The 16,668-nt window shown below is 39.2% G+C and overlaps 1 protein-coding gene across 2 annotated transcripts in view; it reads left to right on the top strand.

The window, feature by feature from the left end:
- LOC131941330 (outer mitochondrial transmembrane helix translocase) overlaps positions 1-16,668 on the top strand; it is a 32,066-nt gene that overhangs the window by 7,285 nt on the left and 8,113 nt on the right. The window contains exons 1-6 of one of the 2 annotated variants that reach the window (XM_059300540.1): positions 350-435; positions 3,471-3,515; positions 6,855-7,032; positions 7,298-7,366; positions 14,410-14,498; positions 15,249-15,291. In XM_059300540.1, coding sequence (XP_059156523.1) covers positions 3,480-3,515; positions 6,855-7,032; positions 7,298-7,366; positions 14,410-14,498; positions 15,249-15,291 — 415 coding nt within the window. In that variant the 5' untranslated portion in view covers positions 350-435; positions 3,471-3,479. Of the gene's footprint in view, positions 1-349; positions 436-3,470; positions 3,516-6,854; positions 7,033-7,297; positions 7,367-14,409; positions 14,499-15,248; positions 15,292-16,668 lie in introns of those variants that run through there. The other variant, XM_059300539.1, reaches the window with a different exon arrangement.

Raw genomic sequence — 16,668 nt, 5'->3', positions numbered from 1 at the left:
CCTACCTAAAACGATAGAGGTAATCTATCATTTTAGGACACTAATGATGGTTAGGTAGGTGAGTAAAATTGACCACGGCTATTTGGTTTAAAGTTTAATAGTAATACAATACAAGTATATTGTGATATATTTGCGTAAAATATAATAGATTACTGAATAATACACCAAAATCATAGATATATCAATAGAGGCCAGAAATTAACTTTAAACAGCAGTGTTTGTGAGCAAGATTTGCTATATAATGTCCATAAACAGCATCCATCTGTAAATTAGAGTGGTTTCCCCTGACTTTCTTCTAAATATAATTTTACCAAAAAAAAACTTAAACAAGATGGCTGCTAACTGTTAAGGTAAATGAGCTTGGTTGCATCTGATAAAAACATCACCAGTCTTTATTTATTACTGATAAGTTTTAATACAATTGTATAACAACAGGTACATGAGTGAAACTTAGAAACATTTTTGAACTTTCAAAGCATAAATCCTCATAAAAATGTGAAATAATTAGTAAAATTTAATGAGTCACCTTTCAAGAAGTAAAGCATTATTATAACCTAGATTTGCTATTAAAAATTTGGATTCTGAAAAACAACGAATTAAATAGAGAAAATTGTATCAGACGCTGGGAACGTCGTTACTGTATGGCAGTATGGTACACTGAATACTTGGCATACTGCATAGCATGTTTTTTATAGTGTAGGCTAATTTAAAATTAAAAGTAATCAAGTAATGTAAAGATTGTTGTGAAGGTAAAACAAAATTTTCATTGTTAGGTCCTATTCAATATAATATATTGCTTAGAGAACTTCATAAGACTTATGCCTATAGTATTTATTAGCTGTATACTTTTTATTTAGGCTATATTTAAATTTTAATAGGTCTAAGGCCTAAAGGCTTCGTAAAGTCTACTCAAATTAAGTAAACTTTAGATTTAAATTAGAAAAGATAGGCATAAGTTAGCCCCATTTTGGCCTTAACTCCTAATTAAAATTAAATCAAAGTAACTACTCGGAAGAAGTTTCTGCCCTACAGCGCTAGTCTGGCTGGCAGAAGATAAAAGAACGCAATGAATTTAATAGATTTGCAATTTGGCTCAAATTAAATACTATTAATAGCATTGGGCTCAAATTATCCTTTTTTAGCTTTACAATGGGATCAATTTTCCATTTTAGTCTCATTCTTCTGATAAAACTATTAAAACTATCTGTACAGTGTGTTTGAGCTGTTGTGCTTCAGATTCATAGTATTAACCCTTAATCTACTGGCGGTACTTATACGTACCACTTTAATTAAGTGCTTGTATTATTTTTAATTTAATACGAATTTTAAAAATTATTAATGTAATTAATAGTATTATCACCCCTGAGTCACCGGTTGTTGGAGGGATTGATGCTTTTTTTAAATTTCTGGTGTGGCGCCATTTTCAATGTCTTGCTGTATCGGTAGTTCACAATTGTTCTGTACAGTTCTCACACACATTCCTCATTTCCCTGTGGTTTCCCTTATTTTTCAAGTTTTCAACCCCAAATATTTTTTATTGGCACATTCAATAGTCAGGCAAATGTGTTTAACCTCTAGTTATACATTTTGAATCAAATTGTCTTTGTATTAGATCGATGTTTACAAGTGGACTTACAAGTACCATCAGGGCACACTGTAATTTTTTTAGGATTTCTAGGAAATGGCAGATTTTTTTATATGAAGTGACATAAATACTATTTTGATAATTAATTATCGAAATGTACTCAAAAAATGATATTTCCACATTCATGAGAAGGGTAGCATATGGTTTACATAAGAAATATTGTAATTACATGTTGATTTCTAGTAGTAAAATAATAAGAAGAATAAGGGTAGCAGTTGCAGGCTCATTTACTAGGTTTAGTATACTTCATTTGTATACCAATATCTAGTTCTAGTAGTAAGATTTAATTTGTTAGTTATATTTACTGCAATTAACTGTCTTGCCTACAATAACTCTCATTTACTAGTAATAGTCCATACTTCTGCATATAATATAGATCTATATGGTAGATTTTAATCAGTAAACATAAAACAGTAGGCCTCTACGGCTATCCTGTTTTATACATATTTTTTATTCTTTGGAAAAAATGTCCTACATTCCTGATGGTACTTTTAAGTACCAATATATGTTTGGGCCATTAAAGATTTTTGAAATGAAATTTCCTTCGACATATGCTTTAATTTAAGTATGCCAAAAGCAATATGATAACACATTGTTTAAGACAAAATTTCATTTAGAACCTAATTCCGTAAATAAAGGGTTAAGTTATAGTAGATATCTAGTTAAGAGATCTAGTCTATAAGTGAAGTAAAAAAACATTTAAAAAAAAATATTTTAATAGCCTACTTAAATCAACTACCCAAGTATTAATCAAGTTAATCCCTGTCCCATTAAGACAACACATAGGCCTAAACAACAAATATTTAGAATACAAGAAAATCCAGGTCATTGTAGTGCTATGTGCATCTTCTTCCGGCTAGAATCTGCCTAATTAAATTTAGTAGATTTAATTAGGCCTAGTTTATTTCAAGAAAGATGTTTTTGTTTACAAGATCAAGTTTTAGTGGTTGTATTGGTTGTTGTAGGCTAGGCTCATTTAAAAAATTGTTTGTACCTTTTCTAAACCCATCCCAAGGTCTTAAACTCTTAACACAAGTCTAGTCTATGGCTAAGTGAAGTGGGCAGTCCAGGAGTCCATTTCTCTTTTGTCTGTAGACATAGACACACATAGTCTATGTCCTCCTCTGTTCCTCCCTGAACTTTGGATCTTGTCAAATATTAAAAAAGTAAAGTAAAGTTTCCCTTCAAACCAAACCATTGTATATAAGGAATTACTAAAGGCAAAGTCTTGGGCCCAAGGTCAAGTACACACAACAATGCTAATGATCTTAAAAAGAACAGGGATTGTCCTGAGGCCTAATTTAAACTGAAATTAGGTTCAAATTGCTAGGAAGATTTAGAAGTTACATTTTGATGATCATAACCTTTTTTGTTCGTTGCCGAACAGCCTTTAGTCTGGTAGTGATCATGTGACTTCTAAATATAGATTATTTTGAATTTCCTTTTTATTGGCTGATTTCACCAACTTATCTACTGTTAGCTGTTTAATGAATGAATGCTTTTCTCAAAGCAATCTCAGCTAAAAATGGCATGGGTGTTAGGTGTTACTCTCAAAGTGAAAACTTTTTGTCAATGTTTAATTTTAAAATATTTACACAAGTTTAATGGTGCCAATTTCTACATTTTACCTCCATTATCAAAAAAGCAAGTTTTCCTGATATACACACCTCAGCTATTTAAAGCTTTTTATATTACATGAAAAACAGCTTGGATAATTAATTGGTTTGTTTGCAGTGCATAGAAAAACTTGTTAGGGAGATATTTATGAGTAATTTATTTTTTGTAACTAGAGAATTGAAGACAATTATGACTTTTCTAATTACAGGCACAGAAAATGTTGTCCAAGCTTGGGGTTCAAAATGTTGGCAAGGTAAAATTTATTGACTCTATAGCCACAATCTACCTGTTAACTAGTTCTTTCTGGCCAGGTAAAATTTATTGACTCAATAGCCACAATCTACTTGTTAACTAGTTCTTTCTGGCCAGGTAAAATTTATTGACTCAATAGCCACAATCTACCTGTTAACTAGTTCTTTCTGGCCAGGTAAAATTTATTGACTCAATAGCCACAATCTACCTGTTAACTAGTTCTTTCTGGCCAGGTAAAATTTATTGACTCAATAGCCACAATCTACCTTTTAACTAGTTCTTTCTAGCAAGGTAAAATTTATTGACTCAATAGCCACAATCTACCTTTTAACTAGTTCTTTCTGGCCAGGTAAAATTTATTGACTCAATAGCCACAATCTACCTTTTAACTAGTTCTTTCTGGCCAGGTAAAATTTATTGACTCAATAGCCACAATCTACCTTTTAACTAGTTCTTTCTAGCAAGGTAAAATTTATTGACTCAATAGCCACAATCTACCTTTTAACTAGTTCTTTCTGGCCAGGTAAAATTTATGGACTCAATAGCCACAATCTACCTGTTAACTAGTTCTTTCTGGCCAGGTAAAATTTATTGACTCAATAGCCACAATCTACCTGTTAACTAGTTCTTTCTGGCCAGGTAAAATTTATTGACTCAATAGCCACAATCTACCTGTTAACTAGTTCTTTCTGGCAAGGTAAAATTTATTGACTCAATAGCCACAATCTACCTGTTAACTAGTTCTTTCTGGCCAGGTAAAATGTATTGACTCAATAGTCACAATCTACCTGTTAACTAGTTCTTTCTGGCAAGGTAAAATTTATTGACTCAATAGCCACAATCTACCTGTTAACTAGTTCTTTCTGGCAAGGTAAAATTTATTGACTCAATAGCCTTAATCTACCTGTTAACTAGTTCTTTCTGGCAAGGTAAAATTTATTGACTCAATAGCCACAATCTACCTGTTAACTAGTTCTTTCTGGCAAGGTAAAATTTATTGACTCAATAGCCACAATCTACCTGTTAACTAGTTCTTTCTGGCAAGGTAAAATTTATTGACTCAATAGCCACAATCTACCTTTTAACTAGTTCTACCCCTGGCCTATAGTTGTCCCCACCCCCTCATCTCACAAATGATGTCCCCACCCCTTCATCTAACAAATGATGTCCCCACCCCTTCATCTAACAAATGATGTTCCCACCCCCAGCTAACAAATGATGTTCCCATCCCCAGCTAAAACAAATGATGTTCCCACCCCATCTAACAAATGATGTCCCCACCCCATCTAACAAATGATGTTCCCACCCCCAGCTAAAACAAATGATGTTCCCACCCCCAGCTAAAACAAATGATGTTCCCACCCCCAGCTAACAAATGATGTTCCCACCCCCAGCTAAAACAAATGATGTTCCCATCCCCAGCTAAAACAAATGATGTTCCCACCCCCAGCTAACACATGATGTTCCCACCCCCAGCTAATATTTGATGTTCCCACCCCCAGCTAACACATGATGTTCCCATCCCCAGCTAACACATGATGTTCCCATCCCCAGCTAACACATGATGTTCCCATCCCCAGCTAACACATGATGTTCCCATCCCCAGCTAACACATGATGTTCCCACCCCCAGCTAACACATGATGTTCCCATCCCCAGCTAACACATGATGTTCCCATCCCCAGCTAACACATGATGTTCCCACCCCCAGCTAACACATGATGTTCCCATCCCCAGCTAACACATGATGTTCCCATCCCCAGCTAACACATGATGTTCCCACCCCCAGCTAACAAATGATGTCCCCACCCCCAGCTAACACATGATGTTCCCACCCCCAGCTAACAAATGATGTTCCCACCCCCAGCTAACAAATGATGTTCCCACCCCCAGCTAACAAATGATGTCCCCACCCCATCTCACAAATGATGTTCCCACCCCCAGCTAACACATGATGTTCCCATCCCCAGCTAACACATGATGTTCCCATCCCCAGCTAACACATGATGTTCCCATCCCCAGCTAACACATGATGTTCCCATCCCCAGCTAACACATGATGTTCCCACCCCCAGCTAACACATGATGTTCCCATCCCCAGCTAACACATGATGTTCCCATCCCCAGCTAACACATGATGTTCCCATCCCCAGCTAACACATGATGTTCCCACCCCCAGCTAACAAATGATGTCCCCACCCCCAGCTAACACATGATGTTCCCACCCCCAGCTAACAAATGATGTTCCCACCCCCAGCTAACAAATGATGTTCCCACCCCCAGCTAACAAATGATGTCCCCACCCCATCTCACAAATGATGTTCCCATCCCCAGCTAACAAATGATGTCCCCACCCCCAGCTAACACATGATGTTCCCATCCCCAGCTAACAAATGATGTTCCCACCCCCAGCTAAAACAAATGATGTTCCCACCCCCAGCTAAAACAAATGATGTTCCCACCCCATCTAACAAATGATGTCCCCACCCCATCTCACAAATGATGTTCCCACCCCATCTAACAAATGATGTCCCCACCCCATCTAACAAATGATGTTCCCACCCCCAGCTAAAACAAATGATGTTCCCACCCCCAGCTAAAACAAATGATGTTCCCACCCCATCTAACAAATGATGTCCCCACCCCATCTAACAAATGATGTTCCCATCCCCAGCTAAAACAAATGATGTTCCCACCCCATCTAACAAATGATGTCCCCACCCCATCTAACAAATGATGTCCCCACCCCATCTAACAAATGATGTTCCCACCCCATCTAACAAATGATGTTCCCACCCCATCTAACAAATGATGTCCCCACCCCATCTAACAAATGATGTTCCCATCCCCAGCTAAAACAAATGATGTTCCCACCCCATCTAACAAATGATGTCCCCACCCCATCTAACAAATGATGTCCCCACCCCATCTAACAAATGATGTTCCCACCCCATCTAACAAATGATGTTCCCACCCCATCTAACAAATGATGTTCCCACCCCAGCTAACACATGATGTTCCCATCCCCAGCTAACACATGATGTTCCCATCCCCAGCTAACACATGATGTTCCCATCCCCAGCTAACACATGATGTTCCCATCCCCATCTAACACATGATGTTCCCATCCCCAGCTAACACATGATGTTCCCATCCCCAGCTAACACATGATGTTCCCATCCCCAGCTAACACATGATGTTCCCATCCCCAGCTAACACATGATGTTCCCATCCCCAGCTAACACATGATGTTCCCATCCCCAGCTAACACATGATGTTCCCATCCCCAGCTAACACATGATGTTCCCATCCCCAGCTAACACATGATGTTCCCATCCCCAGCTAACAGACTATGAGTTGTGTGTGGCAGCCAACTTGCTTGACCCCAGGGTTATGGACATCACATGGGACAGCATTGGGGGGTTGGACAGTACGATAGAAGAAATACAGGAGACTGTCATCTTGCCGTTTAAAAGAGCTGATTTGTTTAGAAACTCTAGTCTACTTCAGCCACCTAAAGGTAGGACATGGGACATACTCATATGGTCTACTTCAGCCACCTAGGGCATGGGACATACACTTATGGTCTACATACACATTTATGTATCTATTCCCACACACCACCACCACTTGGAGTGAATTATTCCTTTGGGAAATGCCTGTCATTCAATTTATCTACATGAAATAGTGTGTCTGGACAATCCATGTTCCAGTCATAATTTGTTATTTTAGAATGTTGTAAGACTTGCTAACCCTGACCTTGCTAACCTTGACCTTTGCTGCAGGTATTCTGTTGTATGGCCCCCCAGGCTGTGGGAAGACCATGATAGCTAAAGCAACAGCCAAGGCAGCAGGTAATCTCAAGCCATCTATCAGCTCCTTACCATCACAAGCCATCTATCAGCTCCTTACCATCACAAGCCATCTATCAGCTCCTTACCATCACAAGCCATCTATCAGCTCCTTACAATCACAAGCCATCTATCAGCTCCTTACCATCACAAGCCATCTATCAGCTCCTTACCATTACAGGTCATCTATCAGCTCCTTACCATCACAAGCCATCTAGTTGCATAATTAGTTGCAGACAATAACGTAAACTGAATTAGCTGTTATGAACCTTACGACTTATGAATGTTTTGATTGTTAATATAGTATAGCCCACAAGCACAGACTGTAATACTTGTACAACTTTTCCAATACAAAAACTGTTTGGTAAGGGGATATATAATAACCAGTGTTGAAAGGTTTTTATAAGCTCAATGTATTGTAAAGGTGACCAATGCTTTAACCATTATAGTTATAAAAACATTTATTTTTAATTAATTAAAAATAATACTTTATTTACACTTTTTACTTTCTCGTATATACGAAGTATAGAGAAAGTATTGTAATCGTGCAAAAAAAAAATCTAGATTTTTTACAAATCTCGACGTTTTACATCTCACTGATACGGAAAAACATAATTTTGCAATCTTGTCCGTATGTCTGTGTGTCTGTCTGTGTGTGTGTAAACATGATAACTTGAGTACCGTTACAGCTAGGTTGATGAAATTTCATATATCTTGTACAACCCACTACTGATATGTTAGGTCAGAATTCCACAAACACCTATTCACTAGATAATTACAGGGTACACAGTAGGGATGGACAGTAGGTGACACGTTCAAAGGAGACTGACCGCTCTGACAGGACAATAGTAGTCTTTATACTGACCAGTAGCCAGGGTTGTTAGCGCCAGGGGGGATAATTTGTTAGGTCACATGTTCTGAGCTCATTGTCCCGTGGGAACAGCTAGGGGGTTAAGACAGGGGTATAAATACAGGCAGGTTAGTTAGTCTCTCTCTCTCTCTCGCACAAGCGCTCCCGACGTTAGCGGTTAGGGGAAGCCTCGCTCAGCAGAACAGGCATTCAGCACATTAATAAACAGCATAAACTAAGAAGGTCTCCTGTTCCGTTGATTACTTCACTGTAGCTGACTCGGGTAGAATAATTAAATACCCCTAGACAACGACGGCCTTATTGGCTAGTGCCCGAGCCAGTGTCAGCAACGTATTCGGCCGGCGACTAAGCAACCGGACGGCAACATCGTAGTCCTGGTCTGCAACATCTGGGGACTCGTCCTATCGGACATAAGGGCCTCTCACAAGATCGAAGCTTCCCGCATGATATTTTTCCTGCACAAGTTGTCGCTATTGCAACTGTTCCTGTAAGAAGCTGTTCCTGTAAGAAGCTGTACCAGTAAGAAGCTGTTCCTGTAAGAAGCTGTTCCTGTAAGAAGCTGTACCAGTAAGAAGCTGTTCCTGTAAGAAGCTGTTCCTGTAAGAAGCTGTTCCTGTAAGAAGCTGTTCCTGTAAGAAGCTGTACCAGTAAGAAGCTGTTCCTGTAAGAAGCTGTACCAGTAAGAAGCTGTTCCTGTAAGAAGCTGTTCCTGTAAGAAGCTGTTCCTGTAAGAAGCTGTACCAGTAAGAAGCTGTTCCAGTAAGAAGCTGTTCCTGCAAGAACTGTTACTGCCCTCGTATCAAGCTATCCTGTACGAAACTGTTCTGGTACCAGCTGCTCCTGTATCGGATGTTCCTGTAAACTAAACTGTACTGTGCAACGAGCTCCCGTAACAACCGTTCCCGCAAGACGCTATCCGTGTTAGAAGCTGTTCCTGCAACAGACGTCCGTAAACAACGTTCCCATACGAAGTGTTCCTTGGCCAGAGTCTAGCAAGTCACGAAGTGAGCCGTGTGAAGACTACGCTGATGTCCACCGAACTCATCGTTGATGTCCTTTAGTCTACCAACCCAGAAGCCAAGTGTATTTTGTGTGTGAGCGTGTGAAGGTGCAGCAGCCTGCTGATATATTGGACCAGCACTCCTGACCTACAATCACACTCTGGGGTAAGTGCCTTTTGTATCAGCCCTCGTGCGGTGCTCTCGGCAAGCAACTTACTCTGGTTTTCTTCTACCATTGGGGTTAGATATACCCGCGTGAAATTCTCTATAGTCGTAGAGGTTAAGTAAACTTCCTGAGTTGCCATTACTGGGGTTTCTAGGTAGGCTAGTTGGGAATTTTTCGTTAACATAAAGCATACACGGCAGTCTCGGCGTAAGCGTCACAAACAGTTGTTACCTGCTAGCGTTGTAGTGGGCGTAACCTTAACCGCTGTAGTTACAATAGGTCGTACATTTGAATAAGACGTGTCAGACGTACACCCCCGCTGGTCACGCTACACGGACCGCAATTAACCCTTCCGCCTAGTTGCGTGCCTGGGCTTTCACTGACCACTACTTGACATTGTTCGTCTTTCATTTCGACCAATAGAAACTACCCGACACGCCCACCGTGACTGTGACAATGAGCGGTGAAGATAAATTGTCGCTTGGCTATTACTTGGCATTGGGTCAGAAGTATAAAATTTGCCAAGGGAGTAAACTATTAGAGTGGGCTGAAAATAAACTAGCAGAAGCAGAAGAAAAACATAGAGAGGAAACAAAACTAAAGATAGAGTTAGCCGAACGAGAGGCTAAGAGAGATTTAGAAAAACTGAGAATAGAATCAGAAGAAATGGTTAAATTAAAAACCCTCGAACTGGAGCAACAAAGTTTGTGTAACCAACGGGTAGTTGAACAAACAAAATCATATGTCCCACGTCTCAAGCTGATTGGTTTAAAAAGTAACGGTGGTCCAATGGACATGGAAGTAGTGATAGATATTTTTGAAAGAGAAGCTAGAGAGGTAGGGTTAGATCATAGATATTGGTGCCATGAGTTCAGGAAAGTCCTGTTAGACAGAGGCTGTGATGCCTGGTTAACTGAGCTAGGAGCAGAAGAAGACTACACCAAATTAAAACGAGAAGTTCTGAAACATTTTGGGCTGACAGAGTCAGGCTACAGCAATAGGTTTAACTCATCCAAACCCAACTCTGAGGACAAACCAGGAAGCTACATTAGGAGAACTAGACATTATTTGAAGAGATGGGTCGAACTAAGCGGGATAGAGAAAACTTATGACGGTCTGTTTGATCTGATTCTTAAAGATAAAATCTTAAGGACAGTAAGTGAAGATATCAGACAACACATTCTAGTACATAACCCTAGGACTGTTGACGAGGTGGAGAAACAGTGTGACAACTATTTCGCTATATTTCCGACGAAACAGCTAGGCGACTCACCAGATGCACCGACAGAGCTTATAGCTACCATAGCAGAATCAATGCAATCAGTCTTAAAAGATGACCGACGTCTTAGTAGATCAAATTCACCGCACTTCAGACACAGCTATAGACACAACACACATAGCTCGAAATCACCGCAATACAGACACCATCCTAGGGACAACTCTGGTCCTCGTCGATCACAATTCACAAAACATAGACAGAATTCTGACTCAGACAGTGATAGTTATGTCCAGTCACCGGGTCCATCTCGACAAACTACTCGGACTTATAACAACTCGCCTCGACCACAAACTAAATGTTTTTCATGCGGCTTAAGGGGCCATATAGCAGCTGATTGTAATGTTGATACCGAACGGACACAACGACAGGGGCGTAATAAATCACCTAAGGTGGATAAGAGCAGAAACAAACAGAAGAAGGTCAGTTTTAGAAACAAAGAAAGATGACTAGTCCCCGAGTTTAGTGGAGAGTGCGAAGATTGTGAACAGTGTATCAACCAAATGAAATTTACCTTGCCAATAGGGAACATAGTTAGCGATCAGTGGGAAAAACGTTTTAAGGGAAAACTACCTATCGTCTCTGGAAAATTAGACAATCAGACAGTTACTGTTTTGCGCGACACAGGCTCTGTAGTCATAGCGTGTAGAAAACAGTTAGTGGACAGAAGTAGGTGGAATCGTGGTAGGATGACGATTAAGACAGCCAACGGTGACAGCAAGAGAGTGCCTAGAGCGTTGGTGAGCATTGAAACTCCTTATCTTACTGGAGAGTTTCTAGCCGTCCTTTTAGATGACCCCCCTGCAGACCTTATAGTCGGCAATGTAGGGGGAGCCAAGCCTCCATCTAACGAAGACCTTGGTATTATCGCTGCTGTAGAAACAAGAGGGCAAGCCAGAAATAAGAACAAACTAGATGGGAAACAAACTTATAACATCCTAGGCAAAACTGTATCGGCTGAAGAATTTAGGAAACAACAGTCCAACGATGATACCCTCAAAAATTGGTGGAAGTCTGCAAAAAAGGGCGATAAGAAGTACACAATTGTAGACGGCTTGTTGTTCAAAGCCGTCGGACACATTAGAGGGGAAGATCAAATTCGTTTAGTCATTCCATCAGCACTTAGAGATACTGTGTTAAAACTAGGCCACGACACCCCCATGGCCGGCCACATGGGGTTGGCTAGAACAAAAGCCCGGATCTTCTCAGAGTTTAGATGGCCAGGCGCAGCTGGAGACATAAGAAAGTACTGCTACAGTTGTGACACATGCCAGAAAGGCAAGAAGAACATCGGCAATAAAGCGCCGCTAGGTAAATCACAAGTGGTTGGACAACCATTTGACAAGTTAGCCATTGATATTGTAGGACCTTTAAAGCTTACAAAGAAGAGAAATGGGTTTATCCTAACGGCTATAGATCTATGTACAAGATGGCCTGAAGCGGTACCTCTCAAAAGTATAACTGCATCTGAGGTTCAAGATGCTCTGGTCTCAATTTTTACTAGAATGGGATTCCCTGAAGTTATCTTGTCAGATAATGGGTCCCGAATTACGTCAGAAATTTTCAACAAGGTTTCGAAGCTGCTAGGTATTAAACTGGTGCATTCATCAGCGTACCATGCCATGTCAAATGGGGCAGTTGAAAGATGGAATGGTACTTTCAAGGAAATGCTGAGAAAAATCACAGCAGATAGACAGGAAGACTGGGACGAATTTATACCGGCAGCTCTGTTCGCCTATAGGGAAGTCCCAAATGAAATCACTGGCTATTCACCCTTCGAACTCATGTTCGGTAGAAAAGTTAGGGGACCTATGAACATACTTAAGTCCATTTTTACAGGCGAAGGAACTAGAGACTGTAAGACTGGGTTAGCATACGACCACCTACTTGACTTAAAACAAAAATTACAGTCTGCGTGTAGGTACGCCACGAGAATTACAGAAATGAGTAAAGAAAAATACAAAGAGTATTATGACAAAACCGTCAAACGTAGAACTAGGATTTGAGCAGGTAAGTTTCCTTGGTCATATAGGGGGAAGTGGAGTAATGGCACCTCAGAAAAGTCTACATTTATCCCCAACTTTAGCAATCTTAAGGGTGTATTGACTAATCTTTTGGCGGGGGATAAACCAGAGAGAGTTGCTTGGACAGAGGAGTGCAACAGGGCTCTTGGGCTGATACAGGAGCACTTAAACTCAGAGCCTGTCCTTGTCCTGCCCGATATTACCCAACCGTTCATACTCAGGACGGACGCCTCAGCACGCGGCATCGGCGCAGTGCTACTGCAGGCTAAAGAGGGGGTGCTGCGGCCCGTCAAATATGTCAGCAGGAAGTTGCTACCGCGTGAGACGAGGTACTCAACAATTGAGAGGGAATGTTTGGCCATTATCTGGGCAGTGGGGAAGTTAGCACTGTACTTAAACAACGTACACTTTACACTCCAAACGGACCAACGAGCTTTGAAGTATTTAAATAACTGTAGTTACAGCAACTCTAGATTAACTCGATGGTCTCTATTGTTACAAGAATTTAAGTTTACTATAGAGCATATACCAGGAAAAGATAATATAGTAGCGGACATGCTATCAAGGGAATAGAGAGAATGAGTACTAGGGGGTGGATTTTGAAAGCGTGAGTGCTAGACTCGCTATGTGTTATCACTAATAGCAATAGAAACAAAAAGCATGCAAGCACACTTGAAATTTTATAATTGTTCTACTTGGCTCCAAAAAGTTAAATTTTGCGTGAATGAGTGGGTGCATGAGCTATTGAACGTTGGTTGCAACATATATATATATAGACTATATATTTCTTTTTTTTTTTAAATTTTTCATCAAATGTGCTAATTGCTGTTGTAGATTATGTTTTAAGCTTTGCTTGTTTTGTTTGTTTTCTTTAATATTTTTTTCCTATATATGCATTATATATTATTATGTATATTGTAATGTATGTATACACATTTTAGTTATATGTATATATCATCTGCTGGGCGAAGGCAAAAGTTAAAATAGTAGTTTAGTATCTAGTTTTAGGCAAATAGTGCAAAGCCCAATTTGCTCTGGGTATGGGGGAGTATGTTAGGTCAGAATTCCACAAACACCTATTCACTAGATAATTACAGGGTACACAGTAGGGATGGACAGTAGGTGACACGTTCAAAGGAGACTGACCGCTCTGACAGGACAATAGTAGTCTTTATACTGACCAGTAGCCAGGGTTGTTAGCGCCAGGGGGGATAATTTGTTAGGTCACATGTTCTGAGCTCATTGTCCCGTGGGAACAGCTAGGGGGTTAAGACAGGGGTATAAATACAGGCAGGTTAGTTAGTCTCTCTCTCTCTCTCGCACAAGCGCTCCCGACGTTAGCGGTTAGGGGAAGCCTCGCTCAGCAGAACAGGCATTCAGCACATTAATAAACAGCATAAACTAAGAAGGTCTCCTGTTCCGTTGATTACTTCACTGTAGCTGACTCGGGTAGAATAATTAAATACCCCTAGACAACGACGGCCTTATTGGCTAGTGCCCGAGCCAGTGTCAGCAACGTATTCGGCCGGCGACTAAGCAACCGGACGGCAACATCGTAGTCCTGGTCTGCAACATGATATAATATCACCATACAAATCTTGTACAACCCACTACTGATATAATATCACCACCTTTAAGATACTAACATAAAATGCTTTTCACAACCCCTGCTGAATGTATTTTAACCTGTGGTTTCAACAATCAACAGGTGCACGTTTTATCAACTTGCAAGTATCAACTCTGGTGGACAAGTGGTATGGAGAGTCTCAGAAGAGAGCAGAGGCCGTCTTCTCTTTGGTTAGTTCTTGACCTGTGGCTAGTTGTTGCTAGACAACTTTTTGGTGGAACATGTGTCCCTTGTTTAGTTTGGTAGCACAATGTAACATAATCCAGTGTAGTTGTTACCAATGTTTGTGTCACATGTTTTGTTTGGTAGCACAATGTAACATAATCCAGCGTAGTTGTTACCAATGTTTGTCACATGTTTGGTTTGGTAGCACAATGTAACATAATCCAGTGTAGTTGTAACCAATGTTTGTGTCACATGTTTGGTTTGGTAGCACAATGTAACATAATCCAGCGTAGTTGTAACCAATGTTTGTGTCACATGTTTGGTTTGGTAGCACAATGTAACATAATCCAGCGTAGTTGTTACCAATGTTTGTGTCACATGTTTGGTTTGGTAGCACAATGTAACATAATCCAGTGTAGTTGTAACCAATGTTTGTGTCACATGTTTGGTTTGGTAGCACAATGTAACATAATCCAGTGCAGTTGTAACCAATGTTTGTGTCACATGTTTGGTTTGGTAGCACAATGTAACATAATCCAGTGTAGTTATAACCAATGTTTGTGTCACACAATGTAGCCTGTGGGACTAGACTAAAGCTGTCTTTGTGTCTGTGTCACTGTTAGAGGATGTGTGGAGGGGGGAGGGGGGTGAGATTGTGTCAATACCAGCATCAAAATTGACTGGGAAAGCCAAAAGTTACTATTCATGTTTAAAACTCTATGTGATACTTGCTTACTTCCCTTTCCTCCATCCAGGCTATCAAACTTCAACCAACAATAATCTTCATTGATGAAATTGGTAGGTTCTGTTTGTTTTTTACCCTTATTAAGTTGTTAATTTTTTTTTTTTAGTTACCCTTGTTAAATTAATAGGTTTTTTTTTAGCTTACCCTTTTAAATGGACACCAGCAAGTTGACAAGAATCCTTCTATCATAATGCTGACATGGATAAAAAAATTTTTTTATATATTTTTACTTCATAGTGGCCATAAAAATAATAATAGCTACAAACTTGAGCCTAAAAATAATTATTTAATATTTTTTAGAAGCAATGTTATAAAAGTTGCAAATCCAGAGAACTTGAAAATATTTTTTTAAATTTAAGGCTACATTTCTATTTATAATAAAAGTTTTTAAATAACATAATGTTATTTTAAACCACAAGACTTAGTTCTGTTATTTTTGCTTTACATTTTGTATAATAAAATTTCTGCTAGCCTATCGAATAGCAGGATGTCACCATTACCACGTTAAACCAAACTGCTTTTGCCTTTTTTTAAAATAGTGTTTAATTACCAAAATACTAAAACGTCAAATACATCCACTCTTTTTTATTGTCCAAAAAAAACCTAACATTCAGGATTTTATATTGACTTTAATTACCCTGTGCATGATTTTAAAATATTTAAAGGGCCTCTTGAATAACTTATAGGCTATTCTCGGTTGTGTCCATTGGTAGGTCTTAGTTTTTTAGTTTTACGCTTGTTAAATTGGTAGGTCTTTGTTTTTTAGTTTTACGCTTGTTAAATTGGTAGGTCTTTGTTTTTTAGTTTTACGCTTGTTAAATTGGTAGGTCTTAGTTTTTAGTTTTACCCTTGTTAAATTGGTAGGTCTTTGTTTTTTAGTTTTACGCTTGTTAAATTGGTAGGTCTTTGTTTTTTAGTTTTACGCTTGTTAAATTGGTAGGTCTTTGTTTTTTAGTTTTACGCTTGTTAAATTGGTAGGTCTTAGTTTTTAGTTTTACGCTTGTTAAATTGGTAGGTCTTAGTTTTTAGTTTTACGCTTGTTAAATTGGTAGGTCTTTGTTTTTAGTTTTACGCTTGTTAAATTGGTAGGTCTTAGTTTTTAGTTTTACCCTTGTTAAATTGGTAGGTCTTTGTTTTTAGTTTTACGCTTGTTAAATTGGTAGGTCTTAGTTTTTAGTTTTACCCTTGTTAAATTGGTAGGTCTTAGTTTTTAGTTTTACCCTTGTTAAATTGGTAGGTCTTTGTTTTTTAGTTTTACCCTTGTTAAATTGGTAGGTCTTTGTTTTTAGTTTTACGCTTGTTAAATTGGTAGGTCTTAGTTTTTAGTTTTACCCTTGTTAAATTGGTAGGTCTTAGTTTTTAGTTTTACCCTTGTTAAATTGGTAGGTCTTAGTTTTTAGTTTTACCCTTGTTAAATTGGTAGGTCTTTG

Source organism: Physella acuta, unplaced genomic scaffold, assembly GCF_028476545.2.
Source record: "Physella acuta isolate Inbredline_101_S28 unplaced genomic scaffold, ASM2847654v3 ptg000357l, whole genome shotgun sequence".
In the NCBI taxonomy this organism is placed as follows: domain Eukaryota; kingdom Metazoa; phylum Mollusca; class Gastropoda; family Physidae; genus Physella; species Physella acuta.
The sequence above is the reverse complement of the archived record's forward strand: the minus strand, read 5'-3'. Positions and strand labels throughout refer to the sequence as shown.